This window comes from Lithobates pipiens, unplaced genomic scaffold (assembly GCF_037356315.1).
Source record: "Lithobates pipiens isolate NorthernLeopardFrog02 unplaced genomic scaffold, aLitPip1_a1.2 Scaffold_10, whole genome shotgun sequence".
Classification (NCBI taxonomy): domain Eukaryota; kingdom Metazoa; phylum Chordata; class Amphibia; order Anura; family Ranidae; genus Lithobates; species Lithobates pipiens.
The window spans coordinates 134,208,453-134,228,038 of NW_027507686.1; the positions used below are offsets into that span (position 1 = coordinate 134,208,453).

Genomic DNA, 19,586 nt, shown 5'->3' on the forward strand with positions numbered 1-19,586 from the left:
TGAAGTTATTTCGCTGGACTTAATTTTCTGACTAAAGTTCCAATTTAAATCATTTGGGTCTAGTTCGGTTGAGGACACAAGCAAATGGCAATTATCATTTACAACATGTAACTTTTTTGGGAAACAGTTGAAGTGGAACTATATTCAGCTTTTCTCAAGCACTGCATTGTCTGGGAGCTACCTGCCAGCCACTGACATCTTGTCCATGGGCCTAGTGTAGAGAAAAAGTCAGCTCTCTGCATTATAGAAACGTTCTTTCTGTGGGAAATCAGTGATCTCTTTGCAGCTGTCTTCCACTCCTTACTGAGTCAGAGCCAAAGCTCTCCAAATCAGCAGGGGAGCATGAGCTTCACCAACTGCAGAGCTGTGAGTCTGGGGACGTGTCAAACTGCTTAAAGCGGGTGTAAAACTCGGGTGTTGTAAAAGAAAAAAACAAACAAAAAAAAACCTGCAAGACAATGGCATAATGTGCTAGTATGCATCACATACTAGCACATTATGAAATACTCACCTTGGAATGAAGCCCACCAGCACTGTACTGACACTACTCAGAAGGCTGACATGTCCCCCCGGTCTTTCTTTAGGGTTCACACAGTCCGGCTATGTGATTGGCCAGAGCCGCGATGACATCACTCCTGTGCATGGGCACGGGGGGGCCCTCAGTTCTGGCACAAAACTGTGAAGTTCCAGTGTTCAGAATACTGCTACCCATCAGAATATGTAATGGAAGTGACATTCCATCACCGCCATCTTGGTACAACCCGCACTCGGCTGCAGTAAGCCTGCAGTCAGAAGGAGGCAGCGGACATCTTTTTACACCCATCCAAGTCTTGCATTTCACACTTATTTTTGCCAGTAAACTGAGCTTATATAGGGAAATACAGTATTTTGAAATCTGTGACACTGTTTTGATGTTTCATTTTAAAAGCAGTGGCAAGCAAACAGGTTTGCTAATCTGACAGAATCTGCTGTTTTTAAAATTCACCATCAAGTCTGACGGATTTCAAAATACTCGATTTAACTATATAAGGTAAAAATAAGTGTGAAATAAAAGACTCCGGTGCGGCCAAGTGCGGGTTGTACCAAGATGGCGGTGACGAAGTGTCACTTCCGTTACCTAATCTGATGGGTAGCGGTATTCTGATAGAACACAGGCAAGGTATGCTGGACCTTCAGAGCGCATACACCAGTAATGTTACTGGCTCCATGCAGGGTGAATATCTCCTAAACCGTGCACACTTAGAAAATATAAATTTTACCTACAGATAAGCCTTTATTATAGGCTCCCCTGTAGGTAAAAATGACCAAGCGGGCTTTGCTACCGCTTTAAAGAGGAATTAAAGCCTGGAAAAAAAAATACACCCTGCAAGGCAAAGTCATAATGAGCTAGTATGCATAGCATACTATCTCATTATGAATAACTTACCTGATATTGAGGCGACCCTCGTCCACGTTCTCCATTGCTGCCATGATACCCAGAGTGACTTCCGGGTATCACGGCTCCAGCGATATGACTGGCCGGAGCCGCAATGATGTCACTCCGGTGCATGCTCATGGGAGCCGTCAGTGACGGCACGTTCGCCTTCACTTGCGGCGCACTCAGTGCGCATGCGCCATAGACAGTGGTTGCCCGGTTTTTGTAAAATATCTCCTTAACCATGTAGGTTAAGGAGATGTTTCTTGCAACTACAGGTAAGCCTTAATCTAGGCTTACCTGTAGGGTAAAGTGGTCCCAGAGGGTTTACAACCACTTTAAAGTAGTACCAAAGCCTCTTTTGTTTTACCACCAATATTCATAATTCTTTCCTTTACCAGCACATTATAAGATTCTCACCTTCTTTTTTTTTTTTTTTTTTTTTTTTTTTGCCATCCCTCACCTGTATCCTCTGTCTCCCTGTGTGCTACTTCAATTATTATTTTTTTTCCATGAAATGTGCACTAAAAACACAATTTCCATTCAACAGTTTACATTTTCAAGTCTGCATGTCCCATTGCACTTGCGTGCATGCTTGCACCGTAATTAATTGAATTATTCCGGTGTGAGGACCTTGTCAGCACAGGCATCAATTTTACTGCCACCTTTTTCTTAGTTTAAATCTGTAATATTTTGTCTATTTTTTTTTTTTTTATTGCGAATAAAATATAGGTTTATGAGAGTTGCAAATCATTGCATTCTGTTTTTTGTAGATGTTTGAGATTTTAGAAAAGGCAACAGAGCTGAGGTTGTCCCTCACTGTGTCAGTGAGTCAAGTTCAGGAAAAAAGAAAAAACAGGCCCAAGTACCCTAAAAGGTAGTCACATATGGGGTCAAACAGTGAATAGAAACACGGCTTTATTCAAGCAATGAATCAACAAAAGATTTTTAAAAAAACTCCACCAATAAGATGATTAAAATGACAATGTTGTCACCTGCAAAACTAGCAGCAGCTGAGGCCGCGTACACACGGGCGGACTGTTCGCCCAACCTTGTCCGCTGAACAGTGTTTGGGCGGACAGTCCGCTCGTGTGTGGGGCTTCAGCGGACAGTTTCAGCGGACAGTTGGACGAACAAGGTCTTACGGAAATTCCGAAAAACTGTCCGCTGAAACAAGGTTTCAGCGGACTGTTCGCTCGTGTGTAGGCTTGTTCGGCCAACTAAGTCTCGCGCATGCTCAGAAAGGATTTCCACGCCGAAAGCTATAATGCAGTGTATAGGACGTCGTATTTTTCGTCCCGTCGTACGTGCCGTTCACGTCATCGCGCACGGTTTCAGCAAACTGTTCGTCCGTCGTGTGTGGCCATGTCCGTCCATGCTAAGTTTGAGCGGACTGTTTGCCGAAACTGTTGGACGGACAAAGTTGGGCGAACAGTCCGCGCGTGTGTACGCGGCCTCACACCATCAAGCATGCTCCCAGTAAAGGTAAACCTAATGCTGGCCATACATTATACAAACAACCGGCCATTAGACCGTTTTTTCCGGCCAGTTAATGGGCACAAATTTGATAATCTTTTGGACGTTTTTGAGCTGAAAAAACGAAGGACAAGTTTGGAAATGTTCTCCCGATTGAACGATAAATTGAAAGGTTAATGTGTTTCCCATCAGACCTGTCTGCACTAGGTATATGTAAAAAAATGAACATAAAATGTATTTATTTATGTCCACAGAACAATTTATCGGTCATCACATGATGGCAACATCGTTTGCGCTCGCGGCCGATCGTTTGTTTTTCAAAATTGGGTTTGCCTAATTTTTCGTATAGTGTATGGCCAGCATAAGTTCAAAAGAGAGTAGGAACAAACAGTAGGGATCCCGGGGATACTCTGTATACACTGTGTAGCTACAATACAGTAATATAACAGCCGCCCAAAGGCATACTGATCTACCGCAAATGATTCTCTCTATTTGCTCTAAGCTTCAATAGAATACAAAGGCTGATGTGGTACCTTTTGTGGTATAAAGAGAGTTAAATAAAGTTTGTAGTCATATAAGTTCAGGAAAGGACTAACCTAGAGGGGGCTCCGGATAAACAGCTCAACCTGGCTGTTAGCTGAGCAACCACTATGGAATGCCTGGCATGCCCTGGCACATGACATCAGTAAGAGCGGAGCTTTAAAAAAATGTTAATGTAAACTGACCCTATTAGGTTTTGCAAAGTTTGTAAACTAACAGTACTAGTAAAGTGCAATGCCTTAACGTGTTTTCTTCTCAATATGTGTGTTTCTGAATTAGATCCTGGATCACAGAACAATAATGCATAAAGAACCTTGAATTTTAGGTCTTGCACTAAGGCATGCACCCTCCTAGAATTCTGCCTCTAAAGCCGCGTACACACGATCGGATTTTCCGACAGGAAATGTGTGATGACAGGCTGTTGGCGTTTTCCATTTTCCTATAAATTCTTTATTTTTTCATCTTTTCTTTCCATAGATTTCACATTACATTTCGTTTTACATCTACAACTTCTTTAACAGCTATAACAGTCTTATAATATTTCAATCCATACCTCAATTCCATGTCATCCTCCCCCCTCCCTCACCCTTCCCTCCCAGAGAAATAAATAGATAAATATACAAACAAGAAAAAAAAAAAAAAGTTTGAATTTTCACTATAATCCCCCCCCTCACTCCCCCCCCCCCCCACCACCACCCGCCTGCTCTATCATATTTCGAAATGTTTCACATCATACTTTCTCTATAATTTAGATATGGAGTCCAGATCTTCTGATATTTCTCGTCTTGATCTCTCATTGTCATTGTTAAATTTTCCATTTGTTGGATTTCTGCAATTCTCTGAAACCACTGTGCTCTAGCTGGAGGGTTGCTTTTTTTCCACAGAACCGGGATACATGCCCTTGCTGCTATCAATAAATGTCTCAGCAAAGAATTTTTGAATCTTTCTATTGCCATTGGGATGTCCAGCAGCAGAAAAGTTGCCGGTTTATCTCCCAGGTCAATTCCTGTAATCCTTACAATAGTATCGGCTACCATCTCCCAGAACACTCTAATTTTTGGACATTCCCAAAATATATGTAATAATGTTCCTTCTGCTCCATGACATCTCCAACATGTCTCTGATATCTGGGGGTAAATTTGATGTAACACTTTTGGTGTTCTATACCACCTAGTAAGGATCTTGTATCCCCCTTCTTGATATCTGCTTGCCATCGAGGCCTTTTGATTAAACAACAGCATCTTATCCTTTTGTTCTGGGGAAAACGTAGTCCCTAAATCTCTTTCCCAAGCCTGTAAAAAGGGCAAATCTTGTGAAGTCTCCTGTTCTATTAACATACTATAAAAATAAGACATCAGATGTCTCAGTTCCTCTCCTTTCAAACAAATCTCTTCAAACTCAGTCAATGCCCTTATTTCTACGTATACCTTTGATTTAGATCTAATAAAGGCTTCTAATTGCCTCATTCTGAAAGGGTCTAATCCTAATGTCATTCCTTTTTCAATATCTTTTTTAGTCATTAACCGGTTGCCTACCGAGAAATGACAAATTCTACTCATACCTCTATCTTGTATTGTTTTAAACTTTGGATCTGTCATTTCCGGTAGAAATGCTGGGGTACCAAGGATAGGAAGGAGCGGACTGGGAGTTCTTGAAATAGATGTTTTCCTGAATACTCTTTTAGTTATTCGTAATGTCTCCCCTAGTATTGGATGTTTTCTCAATCCCATTGGTATTTCTGTATCTGGAATCCACACTAATCCTTCCAATGGGATATCTGTCGCTGCTTGTTCTGTCTGTATCCACGGTTTTTCGTTTTTAAGCCTACACCATTCCACTACTCTAGTTAAGTGTGAGGCCTCCTGGTATTTTATTGGATCTGGAAGTCCTATCCCTCCTTTTCCTTTGGGGAGTACTAAAATATCTCGGCGTACTCTTGCTGGTTTCCCAGCCCAGATGAACTTCATAAATCTTGATCTAAGATCCTTAAACAAACTTGTAGGGATCTTAATTGGTATAGTTTGAATTATATATAACAGTCTGGGCATCACATTCATCTTAATAATATTGGTTCTCCCGAACCATGTAAAAATCTCTTTGTCCCATTTTTGAAGATCACTTTTGATCTGTCTTACCAGTGGGATATAATTAAGTTCAAACAGTTCATTTAGATTTTTTGACATTTTTGTTCCTAAGTAACTTATATATGAATTCGTCCATCTAAAATCAAATTGCGTGGACACTGCTTGCAACTGAGGCGAATCCATCTCTACTCCCATTGCCTCCGATTTTCCATAGTTTATTCTAAAGTTGGATATTTTCCCATATTCTCGTAGCTCCATTAGTAAAGATGGGAGAGATGTAATTGGGGACGTTACAAAAAAGATCAAATCATCTGCATAAGCTGCCAACTTCTGATCCTCATTTTTTATTTTTACCCCCCTGATATCCACATTGGCACGTATTTTCCTTAAAAAAGGTTCTATTGTCAAAATGAATATCAGGGGTGAGAGGGGACATCCCTGGCGTGTTCCATTTAAAATGGAGAATGGCTCTGATAATCTGTCATTCACTTTCACCCTAGCACTTGGTTTTGAATATAGTTTTCCATTTTCCGTGGACAAATGTCTGTTGTCGGATTTTCCGAGCTTGTGTACACAAGTCCGTCGGACAAAATTCCAAAGTACAAACACGCATGCTCGGAAGCAAGGAGGAGCCGGAAGCGGTCGGTCTTGTAAACTAGCTTTTGTAATGGAGAATTAACATTTGTGATGCGGCAAATTATGAAATCTCAAAATGCAGCGCACAATTTTCTTCTTCTTTAACCACTTCAGCCCCGGACCTTTTGGCTGCCGAAAGACCCGATAGTTTTTTTTGCGATTTGGCACTGCGTCACTTTAACTGACAATTGCGCATGTGCCACGTTGCTCCCAAACAAAATTGATGTCCTTTTTTTGTCCCCACAAATAGAGCTTTCTTTTGGTGGTATTTGATCACCTCTGCAGTTTTTATTTTTTGCAATATAAACAAAAAAAAGTGACAGTTTTGAAAAAAACTCAATATTTTTTTTTTCTTTTTGCTATAATAAATAGCCCCAAAAAATATATGTAAAAAAAAAAAGTTTTTTTCCTCAGTTTAGGGCGATACGTATTCTTCTACATAGTTTTGATAAAAGAAAAAAATTGCAATAAGTGTTTATTGATTGGTTTGCACAAAAGTTAGTGTTTACAAAATAGGGTATAGTTTTTAATTTTTTATTTTTTTACTAGTAATGGCGGCGAACTGTGATTTTTGTCGAACAGCGACATTAGGGTGGACAGATTGGACACTTTTAGCTCTATTTGGGGACCATTCACATTTATACAGTGATCAGTGCTGTAAAAATGCACCAATCTTCCGGGGGGCGTGGCTACCGCGCAGTCGGATGGACGCGTGAAGCACTAGCTCCGTACCACCGAGAGCCTTATAGCACAGACCGGGGGATCGTACAGACTCCTACAGGCAGCACTTGGCGGCGAAACTCCTCTACACCTCGCCGGGATGACCCGTAAACGCAAGGGCATGCCTCAGCTGAAGAAATTACCGCAGTTCTTCCCGCGGACTCCTCGAGGCCTAATCCAAGATGGCGCCGGCAGCGCCTCACCCTCGGCTTCCAGCGGCTCCGGATCGGAGACACCAAGCCCAGGAGTACAAAAACGCTCATCGCCCAGATCTCCGGGGATGTCTACTCCGCTCTCCCTCAGCCCAGTTAAATCAAAGTCGCGGATAGCAGAGACCCTTCACACCGAGCAGGTTAGTGGTGAAGGGGAACAACTAGATGACACCAGGGAAATTACTGACTCTATTGACATGTTCCCCACGTCAAACCAGCCTGTGTCCGACACCACACTAAAGGACATGTTGGTCTCCCTGCGCAGTACATTACATTCTGATATAATGGACTGCATGAGAGGATTTAAGTCTGATATGACCGAAATGGGCGCTAGAATTGACCACGTGGAAAACAAAATGGGTGAATTTGCGACCACCATCAATTCTGTAGTGGATGCTCATAATGATCAAACGGAGGAAGTGGCATGGTTAAAAGCGAAAATCGCAGACTTAGAGGATAGATCTAGGCGCAACAACATCAAACTCAGGGGCGTCCCTGAGTTAGTGTTGCCGGGGCAATTACTGCAATATGCCCAAGAGTTGATAGGTGCCTTCTTACCGGACTTGTCAGCCGCGGACCTGGCAATCGATCGAATACATCGCTTGCCTAAACCGTCGCACCTTCCGGATAACATCCCAAGAGACGTTCTGCTAAGAGTCCATTTTTTCCAGGTTAAAGAAAAATTTACCTTAGCCTTCCGGACCAACAATCAACCACCAGAGCGCTACGCGAATCTACAAGTGTTTGCTGATTTATCAGAGCACACTATGCAGAAACGGAAAGCACTGCTGCCCATTACAAAGGCCTTACGCAACCACAGCATACTATACAAGTGGGGGTTCCCTTGCAAGCTTACTATATCCAGGGAAGGCCAAACGAAAGTGATTAACAACCTAGAAGAGGGCCTAGACCTGCTCAAGCAGTGGAAAATAATCCCCTACCAGGAAGACAACACCTCCACTTCATTGTCTAAAGTATCATCGCAAGACAACTGGCAGGTGGTGTCGCGCAAAAAGAAGGTTGCGAGCTGCAATAATTGAAACCCCGGATCATATCATACCTCGGTATGAGATTTTTCTTTCCCTTTGAGATGCTCTCGGTACCTGCGGGACTTTGCTAGTTCTCGTTTTTCCCCCTCAGTTATATGGCGGGCAGTAACAATGCCCACAGATTCCAAGTTGAATTGACCTTCTTATTTCCTTGGCGGATGCCAGGATTTCGAAGCTATTCTTTTTCTCTTTTTTTACTTGTGCTTTTTTCTCTTAATTTTTTTTTTGTGTTTTATCCCCCCCTCCTCAAGTTAACCTCCTTCCCCCATGAGATGGACTACGTTACAGGTGAATCTCCCCGTCAAGAGATGAGGGTTCGCCTTAGATTGGACTCCTACGCAAGCATTGAACAGTTCTCCAATATAGGAAGGTACACAATATTTCACTTTATTGATTGCTCCTTCATCATTTTCTCTTGAAATAGCTATTAATGCTGAACGTTGTTTCATTAAATGTTCATGGTTTGAACCATCCTGCTAAAAGAGCTTCAGTGTGGAAAGAAGCACAGAAACTGCGTGCTGATGTACTTTGCTTGCAAGAATCTCATTTCCAGGCTTCGGATCCTCCATCGTTTCATCATAAAAACTACCCACACCTTTTCTTTGCTTCTGCCTCCCAAAAACGCAAAGGGGTCATAATTGCCCTCAGAGACTCGGTTGCTTTCACACACAGTCTCACAGTGACGGACCCTGAAGGCAGGTATATCATATTGGTGGGTTCTCTAAACAACAAAATTTATACTATTGTATGTCTCTATGCTCCTAACTCCCACCAGACAAGGTTTCTCAGAAGATTACTTACGAAAGTCAATGAAGTGAGACAAGGGGCCTTGTTGATGTGTGGAGACTACAATGTCACAGTAGATTTCGAACTGGATACCACCACCAGATCTCGTAGACCTCTTCCTTCATTGCGGCGTTTGCTGCATGAGGAGGGGTTATACGACGTCTGGAGATGTCAGCACTCCACTGAAAAAGATTATTCCTTTTACTCTTCTAGACATAATACATATTCGAGAATTGATATGATCTTGGTTGACAGATATTTGTTACAAGCGGTTTCCTCCTCCGCCATTCACAGCATTACCTGGTCTGATCATGCCCCTGTCTCAGCTGTGGTGGCGGAGGAGAACACTCATAAAGTGTCTAGTGTCTGGAGGGCGAATATGGGACTATTCAAATCACAAGCTCAGATGAAAGAGGTGACCAATAATATCAAGGAATTTTTCTTGCTAAACTCAGGTTCCGTAGATGACCCTATGATTCTTTGGTGTGCACATAAGGCCTTTGTAAGAGGTATCTTAATACAAGCTAGTGTGAGACTTAAAAAGCAGAGAACTTCTAATGTAGACCGTATATTGAAAGATATTGATCTTTTAGACCAACAAAATAAACAAACCCCTTGCCCTACGGTAGCACATAAGCTGGGTGCCCTTAGATCCGAGCTCAGACTCCTCCTATTAGAGGATCATAATAAATATATTAACCATCTTAAACTCACACACTATTCGGCAGGAAACAGGGCAGGCAAATTCCTAGCCCAACGTTTGAAAAATCATAGAATTCGTACCACTATTCCCTACTTAATCAACCCTTCGGATAAAAGCAAAATATATAATCCCAAGAGTATAGCAGACTCCTTTGCCCAGTATTATGCTTCCCTTTATAATATTAACTCGGACCCTAAAACTTCGCAACCGGTGGAAGCAGATATCCAATCTTTCCTGGCCGATATTTCTCTTCCCAAATTATCGGAGGAGCAACTTTCAACCCTTAATACTCCCATATCCCAAGCGGAAATACAGAGAGTCATCAAGTCCTTGCCTTTGGGCAAATCCCCTGGTCCTGATGGCCTTCCAGGAGAATACTATGTACAGTTCGGGGACCTACTGACCCCTACTTTACAAACGCTCTACTCCAAGGCGGCTGCGTCCTCTTCATTCCCCCCGGAAATGTTAGGTGCATACGTTGTCACCATACCCAAACCAGGAAAAACCCCCGATACTCCACCTAATTTCCGCCCTATATCGCTTCTGAATACGGACGTTAAGCTTTATGCAAAAATCCTGGCCCAGAGACTACTTCACGTTTTACCCTCACTTATTAACCCGGATCAAGCAGGGTTTACAATGGGGCGACAGGCATCCGACGCAACTAGGAGGGTGATTGATGTGGTATGCCACGCGAGGTCCTGTCGGACGCCTTCTCTGCTCCTTTCTTTGGATGCGGAGAAGGCGTTCGACAGGATACACTGGGGCTATATGAGTTCTGTTCTGCGCAAATTTGGATTTGAAGGCCCAATCCTTACAGCAATATTTGCCCTTTACTCTACCCCCTCAGCTAAAGTTTATACCTCGGGTATCCTATCTGAATCTTTCAACATTACAAATGGCACGAGACAGGGGTGCCCCCTTTCCCCCTCAATTTTCAATTTATTGATTGAACCTCTAGCGGAAAAAATTAGATCACACCCGGACATTCACGGTTTTACCTTCCGTGGCAAGGATCACAAAATAAACCTTTTCGCAGATGACATTATTTTGTTTCTTACATCCCCGAAGACGTCCTTGAAATATGCCCAGATGGTCCTAGATAATTTTAGTTGTATATCGTACTATAAAGTTAATGACACTAAGTCCCTTGTCCTTCCTCTAGCTATCCCACAAGAAGTTAAACTTCACCTACAGAAATCTTTCCCTTATTCGTGGAAAGAAGATAACATAACGTACCTGGGCATCCAAATTACAGCAGACCCAAATAGATTGGCGGATACCAATTATCTTAGGTTGCTCCAAAAGCTGTCCGCTGAAGTTAAACGTATCTCTAAAACAGAACTAACCTGGTCGGGGCGTCTGGCCTCCTTTAAAATGCTACTACTCCCACAGATTCTCTATATATTTCGTACATTACCTATTCCCATTAAGGCCACACATCTTAAATCGCTTAACTCGCTCCTCAACAACTATATCTGGCAACAAAAGAAACCTAGATGTTCTAAGGTTTTATTGATAAAACATAGAAGAGCAGGGGGCATGGGATATATCGAGGTACAGGATTACTTTCAAGCGGTCGTACTCACACAACTTAAAACTTGGTTTAACAAACAAGCATCTGCCCCATGGAGGGATATTGAACAAATCATGTCCCCGACGGGAGACCTTCTTACGCTGTTGTGGCTAGACCGCTTGAAGCCTTTTCCTCTACATAGTTTACCCCTAACAATACAGGCGTCTCTTCGGGCGTGGAGAAGTCTCGAGCGGATCGAAAACACAAAATTGGGTGAAACCGAGATTCCTTTAGACATTGAGATACTCACTAGAGCTATTCCCAATCTTTCCCTCCAGAGCTGGCAAACAAAGGGTATTACTCTAATATCTGATCTGTTGTCTGAAGGGAAAATTAAAGGCTTTAACACTCTTAGGGCGGAATATGGTCTTGAGGCAGGGGAGGTGTACAAGTATGGTCAAATTTCACATTTTTTACGTTCTTTACCAACGTACCAGTTGAACCTACCTGGAGAGATCTCGAAATTTTACATGCATAAATGTAATTCGGTAAAAGGAGTTTCCCTCTTTTACGGCCTTTTCCAGCATAAAAATGTTTTTACCAAGTCCTCCCCATATTTGAAGTGGGAGGGAGACTTGGAGAAGGTGTACTCACCGAAACAATGGCAATATGCCATAAACTCAATTTATAAAGCTACTAGGTGCGTTAATTATTGGGAGCTACACCAAAAAATATCCTTAAGGTGGTACCTTACCCCGTATCGACTGTCCAAATTTTCCTCTAATCACTCTAATTTGTGCTGGAGGGGCTGTGGGGGAGTGGGAACTCTCAAACATGTTCTCTGGTCCTGTAAAAGCTTGACCAGTTTCTGGAACAGTGTGTTCCGGTTGATATCCTCATTCTCCGGAATTATCTCTTCCTCCGAGCCAGGCCTAGCTCTACTAAATTTGGGAATAGAGATTTATCCTCCTCAGTACCGTACGGTTGTAACACACATTCTCTTGGCGGCCAGGTCCCTTATAACTCGAAAATGGAAGTCAGACCAGGTCCCTAATCTTTCAGAAGTACTTACCATAGTTAAAACTAACTGTGTATATGAAACCCTATTGCTACAAAGAGTGGGAAATAGTATGAAACGTATGGATAACTGGAAATTATGGAAACTTAAATATCACTGAACTACCCCTGTATTAATGGTATACATTGTTACTATGCTTACACCACTAGGTCCATCTCCCTTTTCCCTCTTCTTTCCCTCATTTTCCCTCATCTTCCCTCATCTTCCCTCATTTTTCCTCATTTTCCCTCATTTTCCCCTTATCCCTTAACCTTCCCTTCCCCTTCCACTTTTTTTTTTTTTTGAAGATTCTAGTCTACTCCTCTCTTGATAGAGCTGTGAATGGATAGACAGTAGTTACTGAATGAGGTCAAGTTACAATATATACGATGATTGGCTGAAACTTCTGTGTTATCTTGAGACCTCAGAGGTTATATCACTATACTTCTCTTCTTATTTCTTTGTTTTTTTGTATAAATATATGACTGCACCGTATGTTATTGTTTACAGTGTAACTTCCTGTCATTTTGCAGTTGTGTATTCTTGTCCTTTTATTTCTGTTATGTGAAAATCTTTAATAAAAACAAATTAAAAAAAAAAAAAAAAAATGCACCAATCTTCCAATAGAACTTAACCAAAAAGTGCATTCTATGCATCCAAAAATATAGAAAATATACCAAATGAAATCATTATTATTCAACCAAAAAATAAAATAAAAGCCTCATGCGTGTGTCCTGCTTCTTAATATAGGGGCGTCAACAATGCCAAGAGTTGGTGAAAGCAGGGGTCCGTCATCCGGAGATAATTCCAAAAATCATCTGGGTTATTCTCCTGGAGCTTCCGCATCAAAGGCATATGATATAATGGGTCACGATTATTAAAGCAATCCATTTTTGGTCAAAGAAATCCTTCTCATCCTGTTCCTGGACTGGACTTGGGTCAAAGCAATAACTCCAAGGCTAATAATAAATAACGTTATCTCCTCCGATTACGCAACATGTCTGGTTGACGAACGGCCATTCAGAAACGAACTGAAAAGCATCAAATGAAAAGCGCAAACTGAAAAGCGCTAAAAGCTCTTACCCTAATACGTCATTATGTTTGTGTTTGTTGGCCGGCCAATACCTTGCAGTTAGTATGCAAGACAAAATCCAAGCACACGCCTTCGGACAAAAGTCAGAGGTTTTGTCTGCAGAAAATGCGATCGTGTGTACGAGGCTTTACTTTGACCAATCAGTGAATGTCTTTTGGCCACTGATGCAAACAGTTTTCTTTACACATGCAGGGCCAGACATTTGGCTAAAGGTTGTGGAGAAGCCCCATTGAACTCAATGGGTGAATTTGACTGCAGTACCACCTGTCAAACTCTGCAACTTGAGTTATAATATCCACGGCTACAAAGCAAACCATCATGAGTACAGCATATGTATAGTCCTGTCTGATTGTTTTGTTTGGGTTTTGGGTGGGCAACCGATGGACAGCTTATCTGCAATTTTCCATTACATGCTCGATACCCTCTTAAACTCACAGCTTGGAGTGAAAAAGTAAATGTATGTATGTTACATAAGATGCATTTTTCATGCATAAGTAGTATCTATACATGCATAATATTACCAAAAGTATTGGGATGTCTACCTTTACGCACACATGCACTTTAATGGCATCCCAGTTTTAGTCTATAGGGTTCAATATTGACTTGGCCCAGCCTTTGCAGCTATACCAGCTTCAGCTCTTCTGGGAAAGCTGTCTACAAGGTTTAGAAGTGTGTCTATGGGAATATTTGACCATTCTTTCAGAAGCGCATTTATGAGGTCAGGCACTGATGTGGACAAGAAGGCCCGGCTTGCAGTCTCCACTCTAATTCATCCCAAAGGTGTTCTATCAAGTTGAGGTCAGGACTTTGTGCAGGCCAGTCAAGTTCCTCCACCTCAAACTTCCTCATCAATGTCTTTATGGACCTTGATTTGTGTACTGGTCCAAATAATTTGGTGGATGGGGGTTAGGGTGTGGGGTTATTTTTCAAGGCATCAGCATGCCTAGACATTTTGGGCAATTTCATGCTCCCAACTTTGTGGCAACAGTTTGGGAATGACCTCTTCCAACATTACTGTCCACCAGTGCACAAAGCAAGGTCCATGTTTCCTCTTCCATTCTTTTCACCTGTTGAGCTAGTGGTGTGCGGCGTCTCTCATCCCCTCATACTTCCCTGCTTTCTGGGTTAAGCATAAGACAGCCTACATCCTTATATTACTGTGAGACACCCAATCTGCCAGAGCTTCTTGATTGGCATTATAAGTGGTATAGGGTATAGTGAGTTTATTCTAAACACTCTAAAAAAAATATGCCTGATGTATCAATTTGGTTGTAAGCAAAAGCCAAGTTTATTGCGTTAAAGGAAATATGTCATGAAAAAAACTCAGTCTGCCATTGCAGAGCTCTTTTTTTTTTTTTTTTTTTTTGACTGGCGGTCATAATGATATTCTTTCAACAGTACTTACTGTATAGTATCACTGATCTGGAGCCATGTATGTAGTGTTTTGACTTTCCTGATCTGCATACCTGTTCTGGGTCAGTAATTCAAAAGGTAGCAATGGCAGCCTTCATATAGTTTGTAACTCTTTAAGAATTTCCTTTTGTAATGTTGCATGTTAAACCTGAGTGAAGTGAACATGCTAAACTAAACAATTTCTTTATCATCTGCTAGTCTTAAAATGGCCACTCCAAATGATGAGACCGCAGCAGATCTTCCTGTGAGAGATGTGGAATCAAGCCCTTCTGGAATTCAAGGTTTGTTTTGTAGTTCTTTATTTTCTTTTTTTCTGTCAGATCCTAATGGATAGCTATACTTTTAGAACAGTGTACGGTGCTAAAAATGGTTATCCTTTACATTTTCAAAAACATTGCTATTTTTGTGTGAAAAGTACATAGGACTGAAATAATTTTGCACTATTCTGAATAAGCTATAATTGCCAAACTTAAAAAAATACTAGTTGCCTTGATGGCATCAGTAGTTTTAAGTCACTGCCCATGCCACAAGTATGGGAGTCAGGTCTATTTGTTCCAGATTAACGCATATCTTAGTTCAAAATGTAAAATTGTATATTATTTTACACATTTGTATTTGAATTACTTCTAGCCTATTCCTACTAATCTGAACAATCTAGAAGTTGTTTTTTAAACTTACTTTGTGAAGATCCCCACACATGTATCTCCTTGAATTCTGTGACCCATACTCACTATGCCCTGTGAGTACCATGGCTGTGTCACAGAATTCACAGAGGTTGTCTTCTGAACTACAGAGGTGCTGAGAGGAGGGGATCCAAGAGGTGGATTCAGTACATGTATCATGGCTTGCAGTAAGTGAGGTATCATGTGATATATATTCCTTAGAACAATGGTTATCAACTTGCTTGATATGGGGGGGTGCATCAAGTGCGGCTCCCGGCATCACCAAAGGGCCCACACATAAAATGAAGTGAATATTCAGTCTCAGAGACTCACAAGAGACTCACAAGAGGATGTAGTCAAAGCCATGATAATAGAGATGATCAGAGATTGTCAATGTGATGCAAGAGATGATCAGAAACTGCAGACATGATACAAGAGATGGTCAGGAACTGCATAAATGATACACGAGATGATCAGAGAGTGAAGACATGATACAAGAGATGGTCTGGAACTGCATAAATGATACACGAGATGATCAGAGAGTGAAGACATGATACAAGAGATGGTCAGGAACTGCAGACATGATGCAAGAGATGGTCAGGCACTGAAGACATGATACAAGAGATGATCAGGGACTGCAGACATGATACAAGAGATGGTCAGGGACTGCAGGCATGATACAAGAGATGGTCAGGGACTGCAGGCATGATACAAGAGATGGTCAGGGACTGCAGGCATGATACAAGAGATGGTCAGGGACTGCAGGCATGATACAAGAGATGGTCAGGGACTGCAGGCATGATACAAGAGATGGTCAGGGACTGCAGGCATGATACAAGAGATGGTCAGGGACTGCAGGCATGATACAAGAGATGGTCAGGGACTGCAGGCATGATACAAGAGATGGTCAGGGACTGCAGGCATGATACAAGAGATGGTCAGGGACTGCAGACATGATACAGGAGATGGTCAGGGACTGCAGACATGATACAGGAGATGGTCAGGGAGTGCAGAAATTAGAAAATAAATGATTAGAGACTAAAGACACGATACAAGAGATGGTCAGAGACTGAAGACATGATAGGAGATATGATCAGAAACTGCAGACATTCTGCATGACTGTGAATATGATATAGGAGTTGTTGGTGCAAGGGCCTGCCTGATTGCATACAAATTGAAACTCCTAAGGTTTGACCTCCATATTATATGGTTTTGGTAAATCTGAAGGAAATAAATCAGCAGAAAATCTGATAGTGTGTATGGGGCTTTAGAATACAAAACGGCAGAGGAGATGTTGCAAATCATGCAGAGAAGTTGTGGAAAGAGATGGCCAGCAGAGAGGCAGAACTAACAAGACGAAAGGAGATTTTTCAACTACGCTTATACTGGATGGCCAGAAATAACTGTTGTATGTATTACTATGGCAATGGTGATGTTTCAAAATGAAAGTCTATGTTGTGGCCACAGAATTCCTTTAAAGACTCGAATGTACTGAAACCCAAGGTCCACCAGACAGCTAAGCAACTGCCATTTTCTGACATAGGCCAGCATTGAAAACCCACTCGTGTTTCTCATGACATATGTACTTTCTTTTAAATATCTTTTCAGCTGTTATAGATGAGTGGTTGATTGGGTGAGGCAGACTGTAGGCTTCCTCAAGGAGAACTGAACTGTAGAAACTTTGCCCAAATGAGGCAAATGACCGGTCACCAGTACTTCCTGTGGTCCCCCAGATCGTTCCCCTATTTTTTACTTGCCATATCTTGTTCTGCACTGTTTATCTGTGAGAAGACGGCCATCGTTGGAGACACAGGGCTTTGCTTCTCATTTCAAAGCTGCCCTTGATCCATCTTTTTTTTTTTTCTTTTTATGGCTTTACAGGAGGAATAATACTAGGTTGTTATAAATAATAACATTTTGTTGGACGTATACTTTATTTCTTAGTGACAGTTACCTTTTTTTTTTTTTTTTGTAGATTCTGTATCTCCACAGAAAATGAAAGCAAGACAAGCAGTTTCTCGTATTACCCGGCAAGAACTAGAGGACAGATATTTACAAATGTATGATGAGAACTTCCTACTCAAACAGCAAGGACGCAAGCAAGAGGATAAAATAAAAAGGTTAGTAGTATTTATTTAACCACTTCAATACCAGGCACCCCCCCCCCCCCCCCCTTGGCCAAGCCAATTTACAGCGCTGTCACTTTTTAAATGACAATTGTGCAGTCATGCTACACTGTACCCATGATCAGCCATGATTGGACATGGTGGATCACGTGGTAAGAGCCTCCGTCAGACTGACACCACACCACCAATCGCCGTGCTGCGCCCACCTCGCGATCGCAGCTTGCCCTGCTGGACGTCATATTACATCCAGCCAGGATAACTGAACCACGTCCTGGCCGTCATTTTGCTATAGGCCGGGCGGAGAAGAAATTGTTTGTGTGCTGCACTGTGGTGAATGCCCCAGCCCATAGCTAATTGGACTAAAAAAGTGTACCACCTGTGAACTCCTCTTATTGAACCCTGTGTGAGTAGTGACGCTCTCCCCACCCCTACCCCTCTCTCTTTTTCTTTCTTTTCTCCTTTTCTCGCCTTTTGTTCTCACATTTCTTCTCTGTATCTATTCTTTGGACTAAGTTTAGTCCGGAAAGGAATATAATTACCTGTAAACGTCTCTTAGGCAATGTTTGATGGTTAGCATGAAGAGTCCTCTGGGACCTGCTTTGGTATTTTCCACCCAGCAGAGGAGCTGGAGAACATCTCATGGGCTGATAAGCTGGCAGATGGGAAGTGCACTGGTATGAGATAGCCAATGTTCTTTTATCTATATATATTTTTTATATATAATTTGAGGGCGCCAGCCTACCCCGACACAGTGTGATCCCACTTGGGGTGTCGGGGGATCTAGGCGGAGACCCGTTTTTCTCTTTTTCTTCACTTACAGTAGTTATGCTAGTTCGTACCAGACATATATGTTTTTTTAGCAACACAGCTGCCATACAGTCCTTGATCTGACCTCACCGGTTTATACTGTTTGCCTGTACTTTCTCACATGTTTACCACGTTTTACATGTACAAATGAGATGACAAGTTGTCACTGTTTACTGTATGGACTTTACCCTGTAACAAATAAAAACCTTTGAAAGTAAAAAAGTGTACAACCTCAACTGTAGTCCTGATTGAATAACCCACAAAATATCAACCATCAACACAAGGATTTTTTATTTTTATTATTATTTTTTTTAAGTGTAGGAAAACAGGCTAAATGTATAGTTAATCCTATATAACTATTAACCTTTACACTTGCCAAACAATTTGCAATTCTGTTCAGCCAGTTTCAAACATAGCAATACCTGCCAGGCACTGTACAAAGTCCCTGCTAACTAATTTCTTTATCGTACATCACGGGACACCGAGAAGCCATAATAACTAACTGGGTTATACACCACCTACTGGTGAATGGACACTGGCAGATGAATCAAACAGGAAGCCCTCCCCTATATAACCCCTCCTGCACAGGAAATCCCTCCCCTATATAACCCCTCCTGCACATGAAATGCCTCAGTGTCTGTAAGGTGGTGGTCATTGATGTCATGTGCTCTTGGAGCATACTTGGAGGTCTGGAACAATTCTACTAAGAATCAGGGACTTCAGTCAGATCCATTTGAAAAAGCTGTCAGTCAAAATGGATGGTGCCCGAGCCTCATTGTAAGGATAGAAGATTCCTCGAGGTTTACCTGTAATGCAGTCTTATGGTGCTGGACTCTGCATAATGGAACCCTATGCAGTGTTTGTTCTGACTAAGGTGCTTTCCTGCAGGGTGCTATACAGGTCCAGGGGAGTGGACCCCACATTAAAGGGGATCCTGTCCCTGAAGGTATTTTATGATAAAGCCTGCTGTGATGGGTGAAGTTTGGACTCCTGTTATGCTCAGTCCTGCAGCAGGAATGGTATGTCCGCATTGTTTTGCAGTTTCTATTTAAAAAACAAAAGATCTGACTGTCTTTGTCTTCTCAGTAGCCCCAGGGGCAGTGTGCTATTTAAAACATCCTCTGTATACTTATTAGGTGTATGGACTGTTGTTTCTCCTCCAGACACTAGAGGGCGCATGGGCTTATTTCTATATAGGCAGGAAGTGGAGGAGCGGCCATGTTTGCCATGTGGACGGCAGGTTCAACAAGACCTCTTGAGACATAAGAGCAGTCCATGGACACTAATGAAAT

The 19,586-nt window shown here is 42.0% G+C and overlaps 1 protein-coding gene across 3 annotated transcripts in view; it reads left to right on the forward strand.

Annotated features, from left to right (window-relative positions):
• Positions 1-19,586, forward strand: part of RPGRIP1L (RPGRIP1 like) — a 386,112-nt gene that overhangs the window by 4,078 nt on the left and 362,448 nt on the right. For all 3 annotated transcript variants that reach the window (XM_077458160.1, XM_077458169.1, XM_077458179.1), the window contains exons 2-3: positions 14,898-14,980; positions 17,337-17,481. In XM_077458160.1, coding sequence (XP_077314286.1) covers positions 14,905-14,980; positions 17,337-17,481 — 221 coding nt within the window. In that variant the 5' untranslated portion in view covers positions 14,898-14,904. The remainder of the gene's footprint in view (positions 1-14,897; positions 14,981-17,336; positions 17,482-19,586) is intronic.